Here is a 27,719-nt window from a genome sequence, read left to right on the forward strand (position 1 = left end):
TAATAACCAAAATATTTTAAAAATATATAATAAAAGATAAAAAAATAAAATAATAGTAAACAAATAGCACAAAAATTAGCAATGGATATGAATAGACACTTCCCCAAAGAGAATATTAAAATAGCCATAAGGCACATGAAAAGATGCTCAACATCATTAGTCATTCAGTTCATTATAGTTCAGCCGTTCAGTTGTGTCCGACTCTTTGCGACCCCATGAATCGCAGCACATCAGGCCTCCCTGTCCATCACCAACTCCCGGAGTTTACCCAAACTCATGCCCATCGAGTCGGTGATGCCATCCAGCCATCTCATTCTTTGTCGTCCCCTTCTCCTCCTGCCCTCAATCCCTCCCAGCATCAGGGTCTTTTCCAATGAGTCAACTCTTCGCATGAGACGGTCAAAGTATTGGAGTTTCAGCTTCAGCATCAGATCTTCCAATGAACACCCAGGACTGATCTCCTTTAGGATAGACTGGTTGGATCTCCTTGCAATCCAAGGGACTCTCAAGAGTCGTCTCCAACACCATAGTTCAAAAGCATCAGTTTTTCGGTGCTCAGCTTTCTTTATAGTCCAACTCTCACATCCATACATGACCACTGGAAAAACCATAGCCTTGACTAGATGGACCTTTGTTGGCAAAGTAATGTCTCTGCTTTTTACTATGCTATCTAGGTTGGTCATAACTTTCCTTCCAAGGAGTAAGTGTCTTTTCATTTCATGGCTGCAGTCACCATCTGCAGTGATTTTGGAGCCCCCCCCAAAATAAAGTCTGCCACTGTTTCCACTGTTTCCCCATCTATTTGCCATGAAGTGATGGGACCAGATGCCATGATCTTCGTTTTCTGAATGTTGAGCTTTAAGCCAACTTTTTCACTCTCCTCTTTCACTTTCATCAAGAGGCTTTTTAGTTCCTCTTCACTTTCTGCCATAGGGTGGTGCATATCCGAGGTTATACCTACAAATGGAATTCAGTTTCCTCGACTCAGTCTTGTCTGACTCTTTGCGATGCCATGGACATTGCCTGCAGCACGCCAGGCTTCCCTGTCCATCACCAACTCCCAGAGCTTGCTCAAACTCATATCCATGGAGTAGGTGATGCCATTCAACCATTTTATAATCTGTCCTCCCCTTCTCCTCGTGCCTACAATCTTTCCCAGCATCAGGGTCTTTTCCAATGAGTCAGTTCTTCATATCAGGGGGTCAAAGTATTGGAGCTTCAGCTTCGGCCCTTTCAATTAATATTTACGGCTGATTTTCTTTAGGATTGACTGGTTTGATCTCCTTTCAGTCCAAGGGACTCTCAAGAGTCTTCTCCAAGACCACAAATGGAATGAAAGTGAAAGTCGCTCAGTCCTGTCTGACTCTTTGCGACCCCATGGACTGTACAGTCCTTGGAATTCTCTAGGCCAGCATACTGGAGTGGGTAGCTTTTCCCTTCTCACTGGCATCTTCCCAACCCAGGGATCGAACCCAGATCTCCCACATCACAGGCGGATTTACTAGTTGAGCCACAAGGGAAGTCCAAGAAGGCTGGAGTGGGTAGCCTATCCCTCCTCCAGCGGATCTTCCCGATCCAGGAATTGGACCAGCGTCTCCTGCATGCAGGCGGATTCTTTACCAACCAAGCTATCAGAAAAGCCCATCTTAAAAGGAATAAAACTCTGATACTTGCTACAACATGGATAAACTCTGAAACAATCATGGTAAATGATATAGGCCAGACATAAGACAAACACTGTCTAAATCCATAAATCCATGTATATGAGGTACCTCAGACCGATTCTTAAGGAGGGAAACTAAAATTACCAACAGCTGAGGGAAGGATTAAGCATTCTATTCAATGAAAATAGGCAACAATATCCGGAGAGCCATATATTTAAAAGGGATTATAAACTTCTGGAGAAAACAAGGAGAGGCGGGAAGGGAGAGGTTGGGGGCTCCGGCGATCCATTGCTTGGAGCTCGGCTTAGCCAGGCTGGGGGTCCTCTGGGCCGGTGAATAGGCGCTCGGCTCCCAGGGCCGGCGAGGAGGTGACCTCGGGGGAGCCCGGACGCCCGCTGAGGAAGGTGGGGACTGGGACTCGGGGCTCTCACAGGAAGGAAAAGAGGGGAGAACAGGGACCCAGCGGGGAGGGAGGCCAGGGTGGCTGCCGGGAAGTGGTCGATTTTCCAAGGCGAGTGTCGGGCGGCAGGAGGCGGGCGCGGGGAGGTGTAGTACGTCGGCGGGACCCCGTCCCCGCCCCAGCCCGCGCGGTTCCTCAGCCGCCTTCCAGTCAGAAGGTGCGAGGCGAGGCCTGAGGCGGCTCCGGCTTGTGAGGGACAGGTTGGCAGACCGCCCGCCCACAACGCTAGCGGACTTGTGCGTTGCTTTGACGGTTCCCGGAGTCCCGCGTGTTTATTCCAAAGTGTGTTTCACGTCCGGGGCGGAGCGGGAGGCCTGCGTGCGTGTAGCCGTGAGTCCGCAGCGACGCGACCCTAGATTCCCGGGTGCGGTGGCGGCGCTCGCGCCCGCGTCTTGGTCACTCGCCCAGACGGAAGCCTTCCGCCGCGCGCCCGGGAGTCTGGGGTGGGCTTGCCCGGATTTAGGGTACATCAAGGGGGTGTTTTTGCCTCAGACCTCAGTTCGGTTCCTGCTGTAGCCTTTCGGTCCCTGGCGTCTCACCGGGCAGGTGGTGGAGATCAGGCCTCCTACTGTAAAGACCTCTCTCTGGCTGAGACTCAGGGTGGTAATTTGTTCCCACGTTCATTTTGTAAACTTACTTCCCTGCAGTCATTTGTGACGGTTGGTTTTGCCAGTGAATGTTGGTCTGAGTCTTCACTGACTACCGATTTTTGGCAAATCAGTATTTCATGTCTAGGTTTCTGCACTTTTGAAATGTGTATTTCTGAGAGTAAAAATTTTTAGAGATAACTATCGGATCTGAACATTTTATACAGTAAGGTAAATTGTCACTAAAATAATTAGGTAAGGTGTAGATCATCTCAACACTCATCAAATTATGTAGTTACAAAAACAGTTTTAAGTGTTTTAAGAGTGGTTAGAGCAAAAGCAAACACTTAAAAAGTAAAATAACAATTTCATACACGCTGAAACTAGAACTTTGTAATATCTAACACAGAAACGTATTCAGAAAATCTAACTCTAAACCTAAAAATCCAAAATCTATCATTTCTTCAATAACAAACTCATATTGAAGTATGGCAAGGTCCCTTGTCAAGCCTATGTTTTTAAAAACATTTATTTACATAATTCAAGTGTCAAATTTATGGTCTTTTAAAACTTTAATGATTTGATTGCATGTATCTTGAACTAGAAAAGAATTACATTTTAAAACTGACCATTAAAGATCTGGGGGGTAAAATTTTAAGACTCAGAATTGATGGAAAATTATTTTTATTTAAAATTATTTTTGTAAACTGAACATTGCTAATGCATTTATTCCACAGAGAATTCTTATGGATCATCTGCTATGAGCTAAAGGAATACATTAGTAATAAAAAGAACTGACTCTCTCTACAGGGAGAAAGATAAACAACTGAGCAGTTATAAATTAGTGCTGTGAAGAAAAATAATGCACAATTTGGGGAAGCAGTATTTTAGATAGAAAGGATGTTTTCTTTCATAGGGCTGCATCAGTATGAAAATATATACACAGTGTTTTTATTATGGACCCAAACAAGTTATATTCTCTTTTATGCCAGAACTAAACATCAAAACAGAAGTTCTCTTGGAAATATTTGCTGTTTATGTAGGAGGTTTTTAGATTAATTTATGAAATATTTTTTCAGAAATATTTTTAATATGCAGTTTTATTGTTTTGCTTGCAGCTTCTTTTAGAATAAAGAGTTCAAACACATGTGTGTTAACCTTAAGAGTTTCTACTTACATTCTGAGGAAGCATAGCCATATAAAAGTGATCTGGTGAGTTTTAATTTTGAAAACTCTTTCTGTTGTTTAAGATTACATAGTTCTCCTAAGACTAGAAAAGGAACATTTTATTGGTTACTTTTAAATGCTCTAGAAACATGACTGGCATTTTTGTTTATACTTTATCAAGTAATTGTTTTCAATTTTTGAAATTCTTTAAAGATGTTAAAGACTCCAGTTAGAATTTCTGAGTAACTCCCTTCTGCCTCTCTGCCCTGTTATCCTATGCTTCTATTTTTCATATAATTAAATTGTTTAAAACATTTATAGAACCATGCTAATTTGTTTGAACTTTGCCTTTTTTTCTTTTTTTGGTGACTAAATGATTAATAAATTGAGAAAAATGAAGAGGGTAACTATGCTAAACAGATGGAAAGGAGAAAAGCCCAATAACTAAACAAAGGAAAACCCCTACAATATTCTGATAAAGTAAGAACAGTCCTAATATAATCAGATTTAGCCCTTTGTTAGTAGCATTTTGTAAAGGAGTACATGTGGAAACATTTCTCTTTTCCCTACATACTTCCTGATGTAATAATATGTCTCTTCATCACATCAGGGATGGCTCAAAATTGAAGGGACTTGCTCTGGCTTGGTAATGATTTCCCCACGAGATGGCGCTCATATAGTGTCTTTGATTTTAGTTTCCATCCTAAGGAAAGATTTGCAGTATATTAACTATCACAGAATAAATAGAAATGTGGCTTATATTTTATGATATGTGCATCTGATTTCATATTTTGTCGTGTAGAATTTTATGTTTCAGAAATCAGAAAAAAAATTGAGATGTAGTGTTGATGTGCAGGGGGTCGGGAAGATCCCCTGGAGAAGGAAATGGCAACCCACTCCAGTACTCTTGCCTGGAAAATCCCATAGACAGAGGAACCTGGCAGGCTACAGTCCATGGGGTCGCCAAGAGTCGGACACGACTGAGCGACTTTACTTACTTGCTTACTTAGAGACATGGTTCTTTTGTGGGTGTGTGAGAGTGTGTTTAGTCGTGTCTGACTTTTTGCAACTCCGTGGACTGTAGCCTGCCAGGCTCCTCTGTCCATGAGATTTTCCAGGCAGGAATACTGGAGTGGGTTGCCATTTCCTCCTCCCAGGGATCTTCTCTACCCTTGGATCGAACCTGAGTCTCTTGTGTCTCCTGGATTCGAAGGTGGATTCTTTTATCATTGCGCCACCTGTGAAGCCCAGATTTTTATTATTTTTTCGGGTAGCCAATACTGAATGTTTTTATCCTTTACATTTAGATAACACTGCTGAATGTAAACATTATCTTTTTAAGCATATATATGTGTGTGTTATATAATATGAATATAAACATATATATGTTAAACTTGTTAATTTTTTTATTTTGAAAACTTTAGACATATATAAAAATAGACAACATTTTAAGGAACTCCACGTACCTATTACATAGCATTAGCAATTATTAACTCATTGCCAATCTTTTTCATCAGTATTCCTTAATTATTTTCCTATTTATTTTGAAGCAAGCCTACTCTGTCCCTTGATTTTGAAGGAAATCCCTGCATATGTACACAATATATTTTTAGAAACACACACATTCACAATAAAATGTACTATCCTATACAATATCACAATAAAATGCACTATACCCAAAAATAATGGTATGAACAAAGTATTTTAAGAGCCTAAAAGGAGTCACTAATTCTGTTTTCCATAAGAGGACAAATTCAAAGAAGCCTTTGAAGAAGAAATAACATTGACCTGTACCGTGAAGTATGGGTAGGATTATGTCAGGTGGAGAATGGAAGAAAACACATTTTAAGCATTTGTGCAGCATGAAGAGAGGCATACATGTGTGACTATGTGTGAATGAGTGGATAACAGAATCATGTATTTGACTATTTAAGCACTTAGGAGGAAGTTGCAGAAGACACTACTGAAAGACTGTCTGTGGTTATTTTAGGAAATTAATAATTATAGTTTATGGATCTAGACAGTTTTTTCCTACATCTTTGTAAATGGGCTATAAGCTGGATTTTGGTATTTTTTGAGATTTATGACAAAGTCCAGCTTTTAACAATATTGGAATCAAATGACTCCATGTTTTCCTTGGATAATTTGTTTTTTGAAAAAACAGATGAAGCTGAAAAGTAAGTCTGCTTTAAAAAATAATAGTCTGTTGTTTTAGGTTTTTTATTCTTACGGCATTTTAGTTTTATCTTTGATAAATTTATAAATAAAAAATAAGGGATCAACAGAATGACATTTCAGGCATATACTTGGTAAACTAGGAGTTCAGGTATAAGGGAATAACTGAAGTTTAATATGTTATAATTTTAAAAATAGGATAGATTCTTGCCTGTTTGGCTTTCATTTATTTGCATTTCTGGTTTGTTCAAGTTACTTTTGGCTAAAGTAAAGACTGAAAGTAATGGTCAAAGAGTAGCTCAGGACAAGGAGTGATGATGGCAACTTTTGGAAACAAAGGGCAGTGTGCCAAAGGCCAAGTGTGGTAGTCAGATTCAATGCAGGTTCAATGCAGGGGTGGAAATAAAAATGTCACACCAAGGGAGATATGAATTGGGGAGTAGGGAGTCTGTTAAATACTGGCTTTTAAGGATTTTCACATGTGAATCATTTTAATTCTAATTTTCTATGTATTCTATTCTTTTTTAGTGAAACATTGATGTAAATTATTTATTGCTCATTATTCTTTCATTTATTCAAATATTGACTGAATAAGACGTAAAGACTTTATAAAGACTTTTACTTTAAAAAAACTTATAGTCAGCTTGAGGTTCAACACATATATGGAAGAATCATTCATAAATAATGTGACCATGAAATTCAGACTGGGACACTTTTGAGAGTGAAAGAGTGCATCCAAATGGAATGACAGTTGTTAATCAGGACTGGCATCAGCAAATTTGGAACATATGCTTGCTCTTCTAATAATATAAAGTATTGTTATTTCCTTCAGACTTCACATAACAGTCATGAGTAGGACTATATTGCTGAGTCCTAAGAGTCGGACTAAGCAACTAACACACACACATGAGTCACCCTAGAGAATTATTGACCCTGGTGATGATCTTAGAACTCTGTGACATAGTCCTAAATTTCACTTGTTTTGGTGTATTGTCAGACATTCTGTTCGATATTGTCAGGTAATGTGTTGCAGATTTTTGATTTGGAAAATAGAGCTGTGTAGTTTTGTTTGAGGTGCTATGCGATGTAGAAAAGTGAAAGACGGCCTCTTCTGGGAGATAAAACCCTAAACAAAGCAATAAGGAAAAAGATCATCAAATCCTCAGGACTTGGCTTAGACAGTTTATGTGGTGTTCTTCTCAACTTTATTTTCTGTTTCCTAACACTTATCTTTGTTCTAATGAAAGACAAGCCAACTTAGGTTGGAAAGGAAAAATTAAAACATTACATGTTAATAGGATCACAGCTGAACAATAAGGCAATAGGCAGATGCCAATAGGGTGACAAAATCTCATCAGTTACTACAGGTTTTTAAACTAATTGTCAATTTCAACTGGTTTCTTGGCTTTTCTGTTGTCATAGATGGTTTTGGACCAGGAATATTTGGGTTAAGACGTTAATTTGTAGTAATGTTTTGGTGTCATTTACACACTTATGATCCATGATTAGTTGTCCAATGTATCATTAGTAATTTGTTAACTTGTATTGGTTAAGATGCTGAAGTTTTGGAATGACTTTTTACTTTCTTTTTTTATATTGGAGCAGATTTAAGATCCCTGTCACAGTATTTGAATTGGAGAAAATAAAATGGAGTTATAGTGATTATTTAGGTAGCATACCTCAGAGCAGTATCTTTAATCCCATGACACACAAGGAAAAAAGATTGAGAACGTATAGGGAAATGCTATACGTTGCTCTATAAGGATAAAGCAAAGTCATCACAGAAAGGCAGTATATTAAGTTTAAGAGTTTGTAACTGAATGTTGTTCAGTTGCTCAGTCATGTCCAACTCTTTGTGACCCTATGGACTGCTGCACACCAGGCTTTCCTGTCCTGGAGTTTGTTCAAACTCATGCTCATTGAGTCGATGAAGCCATCCAACTGTCTCGTCCTCTGTCATCCCCTTCTCTTCCTGCCTTCAATCTTTCCCAGGATCAGGATCTTTTCCAATGAGTTGGCTCTTCGCACCAGCTGGCCAAAGTATTGAAGCTTAAGCATCTGTTCTTCCAATGAATATTCAGGACTGATTTCCTTTAGAATTGACTGCGTTGATCACCTTGCTGTCCCAGGGACTCTCAAAGAGTCTTCTCTACCTCCACAATTTGAAAGGATAGATTCTTTGGCGCTCAGCTTTCTTTATGGTCCAACTGTCACATCCGTACACAACTACTGCAAAAACAATAGCTTTGATCATATAGACCTTTGTTAGCAAAGTATTGTGTCTGCTTTTTAACATACTTTCTAGGTTTGTCAGAGCTTTTCTTCCAAGGAGCAAGTGTCTTAATTTCATGGCTGCAGTCACTGCAGGAATTTTGGAGCCAAAGAAAGTAAAGTCTGTCACTGCTTCCATTTTTTCTCCGTCTATTTGCCATGAAGTGATGGGACCTGCCTCTTGAGAAATCTGTATGCAGGTCAGGAAGCAACAGTTAAAACTGGACATGGAACAACAGACTGGTTCCAAATAGGAAAAGGAATACGTCAAGGCTGTATATTGTCACCCTGCTTATTTAACTTCTATGCAGAGTACATCATGAGAAACGGTGGGCTGGATGAAGCACAAGCTGGAATCAAGATTGCCGGGAGAAATATCAATAACCTCAGATATGTAGATAACATCACTTCTATGGCAGAAAGTGAAGAGGAACTAAAGAGCCTCTTGATGAAAGTGAAAGAAGAGAGTGAAAAAGTTGGCTTAAAGCTCAACGTTCAGAAAACGAAGATCATGGCATCCAGTCCCATCACTTCATGGCAAATAGATGGGGAGACAGTGGAAACAGTGGCAGACTTTATTTTGGGGGGATCCAAAATCACTGCAGATGGTGACTGCAGCCATGAAATTAAAAGACGCTTGCTTCTTGGAAGGAAAGTTATGACCAACCTAGACAGCATATTAAAAAGCAGAGACATTACTTTGCCAACAAAGGGCCGTCTAGTCAAAGGTATGGTTTTTCCAGTAGTCATGTACGGATATGAGAGTTGGACTCTAAAGAAAGCTAAGAGCCGAAGGATTGATGCTTTTGAACTGTGGTGTTGGAGAAGACTCTTGAGCGTCCCTTGGACTGCAAGGAGATCCAACCAGTCCATGCTAAAGGAGATCAGTCCTGAGTGTTCATTGGAAGGACTGACGTTGAAGCTGAAACTCCAATACTTTGGCCACTTGATGTGAAGAGCTGACTCATTTGAAAAGACCCTGGTGCTGGGAAAGATTGAGGGCAGGAGGAGAAGGGGACGACAGAGGATGAGATGGTTGGATGGCATCATCGACTTGATGGATGTGAGTTTCAGTAAGCTCTAGGAGTTGGTGATGGACAGGGAGGCCTGGTGTGCTGTGGTCCATGGGGTTGCAAAGAGTCGAACACGACTGAACTGAACTGATGGGACCAGATGCCATGATCTTAGATTTTTTAATGCTGTTTTTTTTTTTTTTAATTTACTTATTTTAATTGGAGGCTAATTACTTTACAATATTGTGGTGGTTTTTGCTATACATTGACATGAATCAGCCACAGGTGTACATGTGTCCCCTATCCCAAACTCCCCACCCTCTTTCCTCCCCATCCCATCCCTCTGGGTTCTCCCAGTGCACCGGCTTTGAGTGCCTTGTTTCATGCATCTAACTTGGACTGGTGATCTATTTCACATATGGTAATATACATGTTTCAGTGCTATTCTCTCAAATCATCCCACCCTCACCTTGTCCCATGGAGTCCAAAAGTCTCTTCTTTAGATTTGTGTCTTTTTTGCTGTCTCACATATAGGGTCGTTGTTACCATCTTTCTAAATTCCGTATATATGCTTTAATATACTGTATTGGTGTTTTTCTTTCTGACAACTTCACTCTGTATAATAGGCTCCAGTTTCATCCACCTCATTAGAACTGATTCAAATGTGTTCTTTGTAATAGCTGAGTAATATTCCATTGTGTATATGTACCACAATTTTCTTATCCATTCATCTACCTATGGACATCTAGGTTGCTTCCATGTCCTACCTATTGTAAACAGTGCTGCGGTGAACATTAGGTACACATGTCTGTTTCAATTCTGGTTTCCTCAGGGTATATGCCCAGCAGTGGGATTGCTGGGTCATATGGCAGTTCTATTTCCAGTTTTTAAAGGAATCTCCACACTGTTCTCCATAGCGGCTGTACTAGTTCACATTCCCACCAACAGTATAAGAGGGTTCCCTTTTCTCCACATCCTCTCCAGCATTTATTGTTTGTAGACTTTTTGATAGCAGCCATTCTGATCAACGTGAGATGGTACCTCATTGTGGTTTTAATTTGCATTTCTCTGATAATGAGTGATGTTGAGCATCTTTTCATGTGTTTGTTAGCCACCTGTATGTCTTCTTGGGAGAAATGTCTGTTTAGTTCTTTGGCCCATTTTTTGATTAGGTCGTTTATTTTTCTGGTATTGAGCTGCATGAGCTGTTTGTATATTTATGAGATTCTTTGTCAGTTGCTTCATTTGCTATTATTTTCTCCCATTCTGAAGGCTGTCTTTTCACCTTGCTTATAGTTTCCTTCATTGTGCAAAAGCTTTTAAGTTTAATTAGGTTCCATTTGTTTATTTTTGCTTTTATTTCCATTACTCTGGGAGGTGGGTCATAGAGGATCTTGCTGTGATTTATGTCAGAGAGTGTTTGGCCTATGTTTCCCTCTAGGAGTTTTATAGTTTCTGGTCTTACATTTAGATCTTTAATCCATTTTGAGTTTATTTTTGTGTATGGTGTTAGAAAGTGTTTTAGTTTCATTCTTTTACAAGTGGTTGACCAGTTTTCCCAGCACCACTTGTTAAAGAGATTGTCTTTTCTGCATTGTATATTCTTGCCTCCTTTGTCAAAGATAAGGTGTCCATAGGTGTGTGGATGTATCTCTGGGCTTTCTACTTTGTTCCATTGATCTATATTTCTGTCTTTGTGCCAGTACTATACTGTCTTGGACTGTAGCTTTGTAGCATAGTCTGAAGTCAGGCAGGTTGATTCCTCCAGTTCCATTCTTCTTTCTCAAGATTGTTTTGACTTGAATGTTGAGTTTTAAGCTAGTATTTTCAGTCTCCTCCTTCGCCTTCACCAAGAGGCTCTTTAATTCCTCTTCACTTTCTGCCATAAGGGTGGTGTTATCTGCGTATCTGAGGTTATTGATATTTCTCCTGGCAATCTTGATTCCACCCTGTAATTCATCCAGCCTGGCATTTCTCATGATGTACTCTGTATATAAGGTAAGTAAGCAGAGTGACAGTATATAGCCTTGATGTGCTTCTTTACTGATTTTGAACCAGTCCTTTTTTCCATGTCCATTTCTAATGATTGCTTCTTGACCTACATCCAGGTTTCTCAGGAGGCAGGTAAGCTGGTCTGGTATTCCCATCTTTTTAACAATTTTCCAAAATTTATTGGGATCCACACAGTCAAAGGCTTTGGCATAGTCAATGAAGCAGAAGTCAGTGCTTTTCTAGTATTTCCTTACTTTTTCTATGATCAAACAGATACTGGCAATTTGATCTCTGGTTCCTCTGTCTTTTCTAAATCTAGCTTATACATCTGGAAGTTCTCAGTTCATGTACTGTTGAAGCCTAGCTTGAAGGATTTTAAGTATTACCTTGCCGGCATGTGAAATGACTGCAGTTGTGCAGCAATTTTGGCATTGCCCTTCTTTGGGATTGAAGTGAAAACTGACCTTTTCCAGTTTGTAACTGAGTTATGTCTAGTTAATAAATATGGAGTTTCTGATGTTATATCTATGTTAACATAAATTTATATTTTTGTACTTTATATAGCCACCTAGACAGTGAAAAATCTTTGGATTGGTTTCTTCCACCTGCTCCACTGATTTCAGAAATTCCAGATACTCAGGCATTAGAGGAAGAAATAGAAAGTCATAAACTGTTAGGTAAACTATCACATATAAGTTGTGAAGTCAAACCCATTCAGCTCATGTCAGTGTAAAAAATCTAATACTGAAATATTCATTTCTTTTATTTTAATGGAATAAAATGAAAGAGACTTATTCAAAATAGTGCTCACCAAACCTTAAAATCTGAAACATTTTCCTTCTCCATAAATACATATACACACATATATATATTGCAGGCACAAAATATACTATCACACACACCTGTTATATTGTTCAGTGAATTTATTTCCTCATCCCATTAAAACTGTCACTATTTAGTTTTTGTCTTAGACTTTACTAAAGGTAGGATCCTCTGGTTTTGGAAACCAGATTCATGAAATATATCGAGTGAAAAAAACAAGATGCAAAAACTATATAGTTTGTTATCATCTTTACAAAGTTAGAAAACAAACACACTCAAATAGTATATGTGATCTAATGTGATATTGTTGGTAAAACTGATTTTTAAATTAAGTAGTAGGTTCATGCATGTGCATTTTATTATTAAGTCTCAAAATTTTTATATATTTTATACTCTTGTATATAGCAAATTATATATAGAATGTAGTAATTCTATTGTGTGTTATAATAGAACACACACCCATATATATAATATGTATGTATACTAGTATAGTGTAAATGATAAGGCAAATTTAAGGCCTAAAAAGGCCTCCAAATGCCTTCCAAACTTTCAAAGATGCTTATAAAGTCTCTGTAAAGACACCTTTAAAGTTCTGTCGCCTTGATGAAAACATTCTGTTATCTTGATTTTGGGCTTCCCAGTTGGTGGAGTGGTAAAGAATCTGCCTGTTAGTGCAGGAGACATAAGAGACATGGGTTCAATCCTCTGGGTCTGGAAGATCCCCTGGAAGAGGAAATGGCAGCCCACCCCAGTATTCTTGCAACCCACTTCCAGTTATGGTTATTTCTGTGGGTCAGAAATTAAACCTATTTTACAGTGTAAACTTAATTTAAATTTCAAACTAAATTTCAATAATTCTTAACTAATTTCGGGTTATCCTTCAGTTATGATGTACCATAAGAATAACAACTATTGTATTTCAAAATCACATATGGTATTACAGATCATTTTGTTGTTTTCATATTCACCTAGTAAGCTCTTTTGAAAAATTTTATTAAATTTTTCTGTCATCATTTTTTAAGTTTGTTTTCAAGGAGAATGTGTAGTAATTAAAGTGTTTCTTTTTTGTAGGTCAGAATAAAAGATCAAAAATGTTACCGTCAAATTTAAAGATAACTAATGAAGACAAAAATTCACAAACTCGAAAATTCCAGTTTGACTTCCCTTCTAATGAATATGAAGAAGATGATCTAAATTTAGGAGGGGCAGGTAACCATGACTTACATGTTGCTGGCAAGCTGACATATGGTTTTCAGAAATGCAAAAATCACATTGGCACTGAGACAGAACTTGAGAAAAGTGTTCCGGATGATACAAAGTTAGTTAATTCTGTACAAGATACAGGAGTGAGTGCGTCAGCCTTCTGCAAAAGGTAATTAATTAAATGAAATAAATGATATTCAGTGATACAGTTGAATATTTATGTGTATGTCCAGAAGTTTGAAGTATGGTAGAATCTGAATGAGAAAAAAAATCAACAACAAATAGAGGTCTATTGTGTACTCAACACTCTTAACTGAGTTCTAGCCATAGGTTCTTGCCTTCAGAGAGCTTACAGTTTATCGAGGGAAAGGCAAGTAGTAAATAAAAATAATTAAATACTTTTTGTATGACAATTATTTTGATGAGATATATGGTTAGAGCATAGGTTCTCAAACTTTGTTTTCAGGACCCCTTTCCACTTAAAAATTATTGAGGATTCCCATTGAGCTTTTGCTTTTGGGGGTTATATCTATTGATATTTAACCATATTGTAAATTAAAATGATGGGAAAAAAGTGTTATGGAAAATTGTTTTGATCCTATGAACTCTCTGAATCTTGACCATTGTTTGAGAATGGCTATTAATATGGGATCCTAATCTGTTGCACAATCAGGGAAGATGTCCCTGAAGAAATGGTTTTGTAAATTTAAGGAAGAGTAAAGTCAAGCTGAGTGCAAATAAAGGAGAGTGTTCCAGGCAGAAGGAATAGTCTGTGCAAAAGGACTAAAGTAGCTCAGAGCTTGGCTTATTCTTAGAAATTTTTCTAGTTTAAAGTAAGAGAGAATGAGAGCATACTAAGAGACAAAGTATGGAGGGGTCAAGTCATTCAGAATCTTGTAGGGAGTGAAACAATTTGTACTTTTAAGGTAGTGCTTATTAAATTGTGGCCTGTAAACTCACTGCATCAGAATCACATGGAGTGCTTGTTAAAATTTTGGATTCCTGGCTCCTTAGTTCTGTTGAATCACACTCTGGATCAAGGTAGGGATGGGACCGAGGAATCTTTATTTTTAACACATTTTCTGAATGATTGTTAGGCACACAAAAGTTTGAGAACTGTTGCCCTAAGGTCCTACGTTTTAAGCAGAGAAGTAAAATTAGATATTCTTTTTTATTTAAAGTCCATTTTTGCCCCAGTAGGATAAATTAGAAGAGAACTGAAATACATTGTGAAGGGTCATTTAGATTATTTTATTAGTCTAGATGAGAGAAAATGGTAGCCTGACCTACGACCTGATTCCTAGGTGTCTGACTTGGGCCAGATTGATGAAGGATGATAGTGTTCTTTCATGATGTAGAAACTGCAAAGGAAGAATAGGGGAAGGTGATGAGTACGAATTTGTACATGTTGTTTTAAGTACTTACAAATTGTCCAAATAGACAATTGGATATATGGGTTTAGGATTCAGAAGAGATAGTTTTTGTTTTTTCTGTGACATAAGAGATGAAGTCATCTGTGGAGCTTGAGGGGGAAAGAAGGGGTATTGAGCAAGTATGAGAAGAGTGGAAGAAATTACGGAGAATGGGAAAGCAATCTAATTAGAATAATGGTAGAATTGTTGGACACTGTGAAGGTCCCAGTTGAGGTTGATGTTTGTGAATTTTTAAATAAAATTTTTTATGATGTAATTCACATATCATAAAATTCATTATTTTGAAATGTACAATTTATAGGTTTTAGAAAGGTCACAGAGTTGTGCAACCATCACTACTATACAATTTTTACTGCCCCAGACTAACTCTGTTCTCATTAAGTTACTCCCCATTTCTCCATCCGTCACCCAGCCCCTGGCATTTACTAATTGTTTTCTGTTTCTGTGGATTTTCCCATTCTAGATGTTTCATATTATAAATGGAGCCTTTTCTGTCTGGCTTCTTTCTCTTAGCACAACATTTTCAGGTTCAACCATGTTCTGTCATACATCAGTACTTTATTTTTATGGCCAGTAACATTTCATTGAATGGGTATATCACATTTTGTTTATTGATATGTCAATTGATGAACTTTTGAGTTGTTTCCACTTTTTTGCTATTATGAATAATGTTGCCATGAAAATTCAGGTGTAAGTTTTTGTGTGAATATATACATCTGACCCTTGAACACACAGGGCTTAATAAAGGTGTTGACCTCCTGGGAAGTCAGAAATTGAAGTACAACTTTATAGTTGGCTTTCCCTATCTGTAGATCTGTATCAGTGGACTCAACCAACGCAGATCATATAGTACTGTAGTATTTATTGAAGAAGAAAAAAATGCGAGTATTAAGTAGATTTTAATGCGGTTTAAACCTATGTTGTTCAAGGGTCAAATATATTTTAATTCTTTTGGATTTATACTTAGAAGTGGAATTGCTGGGTCATATGTTAACTGTGTATTTATCTTTTTTTGAGAAACTGCCAAATTGTTTTACAAAGTAACTATACTGCTGAACAGTTTCGTCAGCAGTATATGAAGTTTCTAAATTCTCCACTTCCTTGCTAGTACTTGTTGTCTGTCTTTTCTATTATAGCCATACAAAATGAGTGTGATGTATGTCTCATTGTGGTTTTGATTTGTGTGTTTCTGCTGACTAAAGGTGTTGGGCAGCTTTTCATGTGATTATAGGCTATTTGCATATCTTATTTGGAGTAGTGTCTATTCATATCCTTTATCTTTTTTTTAAATTGTATTGTCTTTTTATTGTTGAGTTGTAAGTGTCCTTTATTTATTCTGGTTGAAAATCCCTTATCAATTATACGAGTAGCAAATATTTTCTCACATTCTGTGTGCTGTGTTTCACTTTTCTGTTCATATCCTTAGCTGCCCAAAAGTTTTTGATTTTGATGAAGTCCAATTTTTCTAATTTTTGATTGGATTTTTGGTGTCCTATCTAAGAAACCATTGCCTAATCCAAGGTTGTAAAGACTTACTCCTCCATTTTCTTCTAAGATTTAACTCTTACATTTGGGTCTATCATCCATTTTGAGTTAATTTTTCAATATAGTACAAGGTAGGAACCCAGCTTCATTCTTTTGCACATAGGTATCCAGTTGTTCCAGCACCATTTGTTAAAAGCAAAACAAAACTGTTCTTTCCCCATTGAATGACATGGCACTTGCACTGATAATCCATTGACCATAAATGGAAAGTCTGGAGTATTTTCTTACCATCCATTTATCTGATTCTTCAACACCAATTGGTGTCCAGCAATACAATTCAGTTTTCTTACTAACTCCTAGAGTTAGCATCAGGCCCCAAGAGTTAAGTAAGGATTCAGTCCCACAAGACTACCCTACTTCAAATGCCAGTCACAAATAGGGTGACTGCTACTGCTAAGTCACTTCAGTTGTGTCCGACTCTGTGCGACCCCACCCCTGGGATTCTCCAGGCTAGAACACTGGAGTGGGTTGCCATTTCCTTATCCAAAATAGGGTGACAGGCTACCCAAATTTCTGCCTTGTGATCTACAAATTTGGGAGTTCCCACTACCGTGCATTCGGTATAATACTTTGCTAGAATTACTCACAGATTTAAGAAAGCATTTTACTTAGGATTACCAATCTGTGAACATGGGATACCTTTCCACTTATTTAGGTTTTCTTTAATTTCTTTCAAAGATATTTTGTAGTTTTCAGTGGACAAGCCTTATACTTATTTTGTTACATTTACTCATAAGTACTTTATTCTTTTTGATGTTATTTTAAATGGAATTTCAGATTGTCTATTGAGGGTGTGTAGAAATACAATTGATTTTTGTATATTGATTTTGTTTCTTCTGTCTTGGCTGATGGTGAATTTGAATTTGAATATTATTCATCTACCTAACAGTTGTGCTTTTTTCAATAGTGTTCTACCACTTGACTGCAATTATGAAAAAATAGTAGATAGATTTACATAGAATTTTAGATTTGCAAGATAAGTATGATAAAAGTATAAAAGGGGAGAGGGATTTAGAATATTGATAAGAGAGTGATTGAAAACATATGCCATGGTATTAAATGTATTCAAGGTACCTGAGAAAAGTGAAGGGGAAGATAGTTTGGGAGAAAATAAAGAGGTTAATTATAGTAATTTTGTTTTTTGACCTCATTAGTACCTTGAGCAAACAAGCTAAAAGGATAAGAGGTTGTGGTCAGAAAATGATTTTTTAAAATTGTTGTTTTGAGAAGAGGATAATGATAACATCTAAGGTGGGAGAGTAGGTGACTGAAATCAGATGAGGGAGAAAGCTACTAGAGATAAAAGGCTAAGAAACGTAGAGGGTAGAATTTTGAATGGGTTGTCTATGTAAATGGTGAAGTAACTCAGTTACTCTGGGAGATGGTGAAGGACAGGGAAGCCTGGTGTGCTGCAGTCCGTGGGGTCACAAAGAATCCGACACGACTGAGCAACTGAACAGCAACAACAACTCAGTTTATGGAAGAGCTTGTAATTAAGAGGAAAAGATTCTAAAGTGACCAGAGGGTGATATAGGATATATGCAGTAAGGAGGAATACAATGTTGCATAGCTGGATAGCACAGATACTTTTGTGAGAGAATGGAAAAGTAATGGTGTAAATTTAGTGTGGAGAAGAAATGTGAGAGAATTAGCAGTTTTGTCCACTTAAGAGTTTTTTTAAGAGCGAGAGTTTTCCAGGGCAAATAAATATTTTTGTTAAGACCAGGAAGTAAATATAAAATTCAGTAAAGAAGCAAAGGACAAAGGAGAGTGTGGAGTGGAAGAGCCAAAGGACCTAGGAAGAATCTGAGGTTCAGGGAATTTAAATAAGTAGTTGTGTGGATAATATTTTTACAGTTTGAAAAATCTGTTTCAAACTCTTAACTTTAAAGTCATACAGATAGAAAGTGGAGGAGCTTTTGATTCATACCCAGATTTGTCTGATTCCAAAATCTGTGCTTTTAAGTTATATCACAGCATATAGCACTGTTGGCATCAGTGTTTTCCTTGTTTTCAATACCATTTTAAAATGGGATTCTGTTGTATTATGGAAGATTAACCATCTGTTTTTGAATTTTCTGTCTTCAAAAGCAGAACTGCTGCCGTTGGAGGATGCAGCTCTATAGTTTGTTTCAGAATACATGTCTCTAGTTTTTTGAAAGATTCAATTCAGTTCAGTTCAGGTGCTCAGTCGTGTCCGACTCTTTGCGACTCCATGGACTGCAGCACGCCAGGCCTCCCTGTCCATCACCAATTCCCGGAGTTCACCCAAACTCATGTCCATTGAGTCGGTGATGCCATCCAACCATCTCATCCTCTGTCGTCTCCTTCTCCTCCCGCCTTCAATCTTTCCCAGCATCCGGGTCTTTTCAGATGAGTCAATTCTTTGCATCAGGTGGCCAAAGTATTGGAGTTTCAGCTTCAGTGTCAGTCCTCCCAATGAGTATCCAATGAACACACAAGACTGATCTCCTTTAGGATGGACTGGTTGGATCTCCTTGCAGTCCAAGGGGCTCTCAAAAGTCTTCTCCAACACCACAGTTCAAAAGCATCAATCCTTTGGTGCTCAGCTTTCTTTATAGTACAACTCTCACATCCATACATGACTACTGTTCTCATACAAAAAGTTGGGCTTCCCTTGTGGCTCAGATGGTAAAGAATCTGCCTGCAATGCAGGAGACATAGGTTCGATTTCTAGGTCAGGAAAATCCACTGGAGGAGGAAATGGCAACCCACTCCAGTATCCTTGCCTGGGAAATCCCATGAACAGAGGAGCCTTGCAGGCTATAATCCATGCGGTCAAAAAGAGTTGAATGCAACTGAAGTGACTAACACAAAAAAACCTATCATTAAGATTAATAGTGAAAATAACAGAAAATATTTTGTATTCATATCATAATTATTTGGGTGTCATTCCTTACCCAATTCTATAAGACTGATAACCCGCTGTCAGCTCTCTTCCTTATTCTATAACGTGCTAGTGTTGTATTATTAGTAATCTTATTGATCACTTCTTCCCTTAGGGCTACCGTGAACAAATTACTTTGATGGATTGTCTTTGAATCAGTCAACTACAGTAAACTACAGTTATAAAGATGGCCTTTCTTTGTTTTACAGAACTTTGCAGAGAGCCATTTCTTACACTCAAATTATTATTGAACAGTGCTTGGGAAGTTGGTGCTGGTTACTGACAAGAACCTGTCCACATGGGCTGCTCTGTAGGGTTGCTTCAGTGTTCTCATGTTATAATGGCTAGGTCCCCTCAGAATGAATGATCTAAGAGACTGTGTGGAAGTGACAGTCTTTTATGACCTAGCCTTAGATGTCACATGCTTGTCCTTCCACAGCACTCTGCTAGTCTCATAGGCAAGTCCTGATTCAAAGAAGGTGACTCCAAAAAAGTGTGAGCACCAGGATACAAGGATCCTCGGAGCTGTCTCAGAGGCTGGCCACCACAGATGGATTTATCTGAGTTTTAAGAAAGTGAAAAGACATAATTTGGTGGTAAATTTAGCAAATCATACTTTAGAAGAATGGTTAGCTTTTGTGTTCTAATAAGCCATAATCGGTAAATTTAACAAATCATACTTTAGGAGAATGATTAGCTTTTGTGTTCTAATAAGCCATGATCTATAGGTATTTTTAAAGTTACCAATTTTATGCTAGTTTTTTACATTCTAAGTAACGATTACATATGCAAATTTTTTTGCAGGTTATTTAAAATATCTGATAATATACATGAGGATGCTTACTCCAATGACCATGCAAGCTCGGACTCTAATATTGGCTCAGTGAAAATTGTCCAAACAGAAATGAACAAAGGGAAATCATGGAATGGTAGCAATAGTAAGTATAAACCTCAATATGCAGACTGTAACATTTTGACAGCCAGTGATACACTTTTTGCTTCTGAAATCAGAGAAGGCATAATCAGAGCACCATCTTTTCCAGTTGCATCCCAGCCTCATACAGTTCAAGGTAATTTCTTGCTTTTTTCATTTGATTTTATGAGTACAGTCTAGTCTGTATTTCTTAGTATAGATAGGTAAGAATACAAAAATAAATTTGAGTAGGTTGTCACTCTGTGTGCAATTTATTATATTGCATTTTTTCACCTGTGATCTAATATTGTTTTATCTATGCTCTTAGTAAAAAGTTTATACAAATTCTATTAAAGTAGCTTTTATGGAAAAGTTTAAAAATATCCATAAGAATGTAGGACTTTTTTTTCCCTAGGGGTAACAGAAAAAGGTTTAGATTCCTTGAAGGCTGTCACAGAAATTCGTATCCTTTAAAGCATTTTACTGGAGAAGGAAATGGCAACCCACTCCAGTGTTCCTGCCTGGAGAATCCCAGGGACGGTGGAGCCTGGTGGGCTGCCGTCTTTGGGGTCACACAGAGTCGGACACGACTGGAGTTACTTAGCAGCAGCAGCAAAGTATTTTACTACATCAGCATTATATTTGAAGTCATAATTTTAAAACATTTTATTTCATTGCATTTCTGTTTGTTTTGGCTGACAGAGCAAAAGAGGGAAATGTGTATCTTTTGGGTCATGTAAGAGTCCCAATATGTGTGATAGTGCTACTAAAAGTGTCATCTGCAGACTGGTGCCAGTTGTGCACTGTTGGTTACCAGTCAGTGGCAAGTACAGATATGAGATTTATATTATTGAATGAACTTTTAGTATATTTACTTACAAATTGATACAGATAATTTCTTACGCTTTAGGTATTGGTATAAACATGGGTAGGGGAAATGACTGAGAATGGGACATTCTATGGATTGGGGACATTTTTACAAATTGAGTAATTTTTGAAAGAACCTAATTTGTAGTTTATACTATTTTATATTTCTGGGCATTTCCAACGTAAATATTTTGAGTATGTATGTTTTGGGTACGTATCTTAAGATAACATTTTTTCTTTGATAGTTAGTGTGTGTCTGTTACAGTATATTTATTCTATTTTATAATTCATCAGCTGTTTCTGTGACTATTTCCCTTTGACCTATGTACTCCTTGAAGGCAAGGACCAAGTCTTGTATATCTTCTTTATCTTTAAATACGTTGAAAGCCGTATAAAGTAGGGAAGTTTTTCTGGCAAAAAAGTAGCCCATGAGGAAGGGGGAGGATAAGAAAGTATGGAATATGTTTGAAAAGAACAAGAATTCCAGCTTGGGTGAAAAAAGTTATGATTAAAAGGGTAATATTAATAGAAAATAATGATGGGTAGATATAGTAGGATTAGATCATTTAATGCCATTTATTAAGCCATGAAGAGAAACCATGAAGTATTTTTGAGCAAGTCAAGTTACATTACCAAAACCATGCTTTAGGATTATGGAATTAGTGACTCAAAGCTGGGGAATGTTCTAGAATCCACAAAAGTAATGATCTAGTTGGCAAAACAGAAACTGAATTTCAGATATTAGGTAGTTGAGCTGGAGAAATCTAGGGATGAGTGATTCTTATCCTGGGTATCCTGAGGACTGAGATAATTCTAAAGTATAGTTAGAAAATGTTTGCTTGGCCACTTGTGAAAAGTTGCCTCCAATGCAGATAAATGAATGGGTGGAATGGGAGGAGAAGATTATAGAAGGGTTATAAATGATGATATAATGTCACACATGGCTAGCCATTAGGGCTCCTATTCATCACGGCGTCTCAATCTCGCTGCACTTCCTTCTCTCTGGTGACCTAAATAAATTCTGGTGTGGGAATGCAGGAAACAGGTTAGCAGTAAACAGTTAAAGCTAGTTTCATTATCTGTATGATGGGAAATTCTTATCCCATACCTAAACTTGCCATTTTATGACACTTATTTTTGAAGAGTTTTAAAGATTTTCTTGCTATCTTAGCACAGCTGAAGTGGTTTTACTATTTAGGTCTCTTTGTTAGTTAAGACTGCTGCCTACTCTTGTGTCCCTTGTATTCATTTTCTGTCAAACTCACTGAACTTACTATACTTTATTGTTTCCAAGTGTGTATTTAAAGTGGAAGACTGTATCTTACTCATGGTAATTTGAGACTCTGGGGATTTCTGGGACTTATTTTCTGATTATTTGATAGAATTTTGCTATATTTGAATCCTGAGGACTGTAGAAGTTTGATCACATTGATCTGTCACAGTACTTTGTCATTTTCAGGTCTGTAGACATCCCCTCCCCCCCATACACTATTATAACACGTAACTACTGGGAGTGAGAATTTGTTGGACAAAAGGAAAAATTCGATATCAAGTGTTGATAGTGATGATAAATGATGTACTTAGTAGCTGAGTTTTCTCATAAGCTAGAAAACTGATTTTACGTCTACTCTGAATCATAGATTCATTTTTGCAAGTGTAAATTGACATGGAACTACCTAATGAGAGAAAAACCAGCATGATGACCAAATTGTGGGCTTGTTAAAAATAAATATTTTAAAGGAAGAGATATATTTTGAAGGAAAAAATGAGATTCATTCAAAAGCTGATGGATTGATAAACTCAGTATTACATTTTTGTTTTGGAATGAGTATTCTGACACAGTATACAACTGAAAGTAAACTAAAGATTTGTGAGTTATCTGCTTGATTTAATATATACAAACCTGCATAAATTGAGTTCTTACTATGTGCTAGGTTTGGGATATGCCAGTTAAGAAAACGGACAGTGAATTCTTACCCTTGAGAAGTTAACATTTTTGAGATGAAGGTGGGGAACAATTTTAACAGTATATAAATAAGTCCTATAGTATTTTAGAAGGTGATAAATAATATGAGAAAAGAGAAATATGGGGCAGAGTAAAGGAGATTAAATTGGGAATGCTGGAATAGATGTTTAGGATTAGAATTAAATAGAAGAATTAGGGTAAAGAAAGAAAAGTGAAAGTGAAGTCGTGTCCGACTCTTTGTGAACCAATGGACTATACAGTTCATAGAATTGTCCAGGCCAGAATACTGGAGTGGGTGTAGCCTTTCCCTTCTCCAGGAGATCTTCCCAACCCAGGTCTCCCGCATTGCAGGCAGATTCTTTACCAGCTGAGCCACAAGGGAAGCCCAAGAATACTGGAATGGGTAGCCTATCCCTTCTCCAGTAGATCTTCCCGACCCAGGGATCAAATCAGGGTCTCCTGCATTGCAGGCAGATTCTTTACCAACTGAGCTATCAGGGAAGCCCAGGAATCAGGGTAGGTCTTTAGAAAAAGAAGCTGGAGGAAATGAATCAGAAGCAAGAGTAGTAGACATGAGGTCAGAAACACAAAGGTGAAGTGGGGAGGCAAGACTATGTAGGGCCTTGTGGCCATATACTTTGAGAGAAATGGGGGAATTTGAGCAGAGCTATAATGTGCTTTGGTTTAACTTTTAACAGCCTCACTTACCACAATCTGTCAAATTTTTTATACCTTTATAAAAATGTAATTGCTTAAATAACTACATACTTGTGTTCTGAAATGTATTATTTGTTTTATATCTCCTAATAGATTGTAACAGCTTCAGTTTCTGGAACTCACTTTCTTCTTTATTTATAACTTTCTCAGCTTTCTAAATCTAGTAATGTATTCTGCATAGTGTTTACTAAGTGTAGTTGACAAATGTGACTAAGACTAATACCATGTAAGTACTAATATCTCCCCAACTGGCAATAGACTCTTAACTGGAAAGGAGACAGTTTATTCTTTATATCTACTAATATTTTTGAGCTTTCTTAGAGGAAGGCTGATTTAAGTTCCTATTGAGCCAATATGCTGATAATTACAATTAAATCCACCACTTAGCACAACTAAATTACCAAAAACAAAGGAATTAAGGGGTGAAGTGACCAGCAACAATATATATCAGCTAATGAAACATAACAGTTTAAAAAAAATGAAATTTGGGATTTTAAAAAAGAGATAAAAATCAAGTGGCCTAGTCAAGATGAATAAGAAAAAATATCACTCTGGAAAAGATAAACTTCATGCTTAGTTTTGATATATTTTCACATATATATTTGCATCTCTTCTGTCAGATCTTATTGTCAAAGTATAACCCTTGGATAGTCTTGTTTCTCTACAAGGACTTTATAAGTTCTTTTCAGAATATGGAATGTGACTGGGGACTGGAAATATTTGATTCCTCCTCCACACAAGCTTTATTAAGGTATAATTGACAAATAAAATTATAATATATTTAAAGTGTCAGTATGGTAGTTTGATAAACATATACATTACAAAAGTTTCCCACCATCAAGTTAGTTAACACATCTGTCACTTCACATATTTACCTTTTAAAATTTTTTTTGGGTGAGAACACAAATTCAACTCTCTCAGCAAATAATACAGTTATTTTCAACTCTACTCACTGTTTTATACATTAGGTCCTCATATCTTAATATTTTTATAGCAAAAAGTTTGTATTCTTTACCAGCCTATGTTTCTCCTGTATCCCCAGCCCCTGGCAACTCATTTTTATGAGTTTGACCTTTTTTTTAGGATACCACTTATAAGTGATATCATGCAGGATTTGTCTTTCTCTCTCTTATTTAATTCACTTTGTATGATGTTTCATCCATATTGTCACAAATGGCAGAATTTCCTTCTTTTTAAAAGCTGAATAATAGTCTGTGGTATATATATTTTCTTTATCCATTCATTTCTTAATGGTTTCCATGGTTTGGCTACTGTAAATAATAACTGCAGTGAAATCAGGTGTACAGACATTTCTTTGAGATACTGCTTTTGTTTCCTTTGGATATAACCCAAGTGTTGCTGGATCATAGGTACTTCTGTTTTGAATTTTTTGAGGAAACTCCATACTCTTTTCCATAATGACTGTTTCAATTTATATCCCTACCAGTAGTGTACAAGGGTTCTCTTTCATCCATATCCTTGCCAGCATTTCTCTCTTATCTTTTTGATTTGCAGGTGTTAGGTGCTATCTCATGATTTTGATTGGCATTTCCCTAGTGACTAGGGATGATGAGTGCCTTCTCATGTGCTGTTAGCCATTTGTATGCCTTCTTTGGGAAAATGTCTGTTCAGGTCCTTTGCCTATTTTTAAACTGGATTATTTGTTTTTTGAGTTTTTTAAGTTCCTTGTATATTTTGGATATTAACCTTTGGTGGATGTGTGGTGTGCAAATATTTTCTCCCATTCCATTGGTTGCCTTTTCATTTTGTTGATGGTTTCTTCAATAGTGCAAAAGCTTTTTAGTTTGATATAGTTGCACTTGTTTATTTTTGCATCTGTTGCTTTCACTTTTGGTATCAAATCCAAAAAATCATTGCCAAAACCAGTATGAAGAAGCATTTTCCCTTTGTTTTCATTTAGGAGTTTTATGATTTCAAGTCTTCTGTTAAAGTCTTTAATCCATTTTGAGCTTATATTTGCATATGATGTAAGATACGGGTCCAGTTTCATTCTTTTGCATGTGGATATCCAATTTTCCCATCACCATTTATTGAAGAGAGTATCTGTTCCTAGTTCATGGTCCTTTGATGAAAGTTAATTGACCATATAGGCATGGGTTTATTTCTGGGCTGGATATTTTGTTCCATTGATCTATATGTCTGTTTTTAATGTCAATATCATACTGTTTTGATTACCATAGCTTTGTAGTATAGTTTGAAATCAGGGCATATTATGGAAGCAAAGCTAGAGAGCTTTGTTCTTCTTTCTTAGTATTTATTGCTTTATATGGGTTGTGTGTGTGTTTTTTTTTAGTGGTTTTCTATGATTTTTTATTTGTTTTTTCTATTTCTATGAAGAATGCAGTTGGAATTTGGATAGAGATTGCATTGAATCTGTAGATCATTTAGAGTAGTGTGGACTTTCAGCAATATTAATTCTTTGAATCCATGAACATTAAATATCTTTCTGTTTATTTTTGTCTTCAATTTCTTTCATCAATGTCTTATAATTTTCAATATACAGATCTTTTACTTAAATTTATTCTCCAGAATAAATTTATTCTTTATTGACCTTCTATGTTATTTTTCTGATGTTTCTTTTTATTTATTTCTCCTCTAATCTTTGTTATTTCCTCTTCCTACTACCTGTGGACTTATTTTGTTCCTCATTTTTTAGTTTCTTGAGGTGTGAAGTTAGATTGTTGTTTTTGATTTTTTTTTTTATTTTGGTACTTATCACTATAAACTTCCCTCTTAGAACAGCTTTTATTGGATCCTATAAATTTTGGTATGTTGTGTTTTCATTTCATTTGTTTCAGGGTATGTTCCCTTTTGATTCTTCTTTAACCCTGTTCACGTTGTTCAGGGGCTTATTGTTTAATCTCCATATATTTGTGAATTTTCCAATTTTCTTCTTTTAGTTGAGTTTTTAGTTTTGTGTTATTGTGATTGGACATGGTGCATGATATGATTTCAGTCTTCTTTTAAAACTTTATTAAGACTTATTTTGTGCCCTAACATGTGATCTATCTTGGAGAATGTTCTGTGGGCACATGAGAAGAATGTATATTCTGTTTCTGCTGGAAGGAATGCTCTGTATATATTTGTTTGAGCCATCTGGTGTAAGGCATAGTTTAAGTCCAGTATTTCCTTACTGACTTTCTTTTTGGATCATCTATCCATTGTTGAAAGTGGCATCTTGAAGGTCCCTACTACTATCGTGTTGCTGTCTATTTCTCTCTTCTAATCTGTTAATATTTGTTTTATATATTTAGGTGTTCCAATGTTTGGTGCATAAGTATTTACAGTTGCTTTATCTTCCTGATAAATTAACTGCTTTATCATTGTATAATGACTTCTTTGTTTCTCTTATGACAGTTTTTGTCTTTAAATTTATTTTGCTGATATAAATTGAGCTGTCTCTACTATGTGCTGATTTCCATTTGTATTGAATATCTTTTTTCATCCCTCTGCTTTCAATCTATGTGTATCCTTAAAGCTGAAATGAATCTCTTGTAGGCAGCAAATAAGTTAGTCCTGTTTTTTTAAGTCCATTCAGTCACTTTTATGTCTTTTAATTAGAAAATTTATTCCATTTACCTTTAAAGTATTTATTGATAGAGATGGACTTACTATTGCTACTTTAATGTATTTTGACATTTTGTAGTTCTGTTGCTTCTTTCTTCTCTTGTTCTTTTCCTTTGTGATTTGATGATTTTCTATAATGGTATGTTCTTGCTCTTTTCTATTTATCTTTTGTATCAACTGTAGAGTTTTGCTTTGTAGTTACCTTGAGACTTGCATTAAAAAGTCTTACAATTTTAACAGTCTTTTTTAAAGTGATAAAAAATTTGAACACATACAAAAGCTCTACAATTTTATACTCACTTCCTCACATTTTGTTTCTGATGCCACATTTATATCTTTTAAAATTGTGTATCCAATAATAAATTATTATAGTACTTTTATCTTCTAACCATTATACTGGAGTTATAAGTGATTAACTACCTTTACTA

The 27,719-nt window shown here is 36.7% G+C and overlaps 1 protein-coding gene across 1 annotated transcript in view; it reads left to right on the forward strand.

The window, feature by feature from the left end:
• HFM1 (helicase for meiosis 1) overlaps window positions 1-27,719 on the forward strand; it is a 203,876-nt gene that overhangs the window by 91,649 nt on the left and 84,508 nt on the right. The window contains exons 2-7 of the mRNA XM_061168448.1: window positions 2,005-2,588; window positions 5,936-6,055; window positions 11,894-12,006; window positions 13,223-13,523; window positions 20,045-20,310; window positions 20,569-20,616. Coding sequence (XP_061024431.1) covers window positions 2,005-2,588; window positions 5,936-6,055; window positions 11,894-12,006; window positions 13,223-13,523; window positions 20,045-20,310; window positions 20,569-20,616 — 1,432 coding nt within the window. The remainder of the gene's footprint in view (window positions 1-2,004; window positions 2,589-5,935; window positions 6,056-11,893; window positions 12,007-13,222; window positions 13,524-20,044; window positions 20,311-20,568; window positions 20,617-27,719) is intronic.

Source organism: Dama dama, chromosome 20 (genome assembly GCF_033118175.1).
Source record: "Dama dama isolate Ldn47 chromosome 20, ASM3311817v1, whole genome shotgun sequence".
NCBI lineage: Eukaryota > Metazoa > Chordata > Mammalia > Artiodactyla > Cervidae > Dama > Dama dama.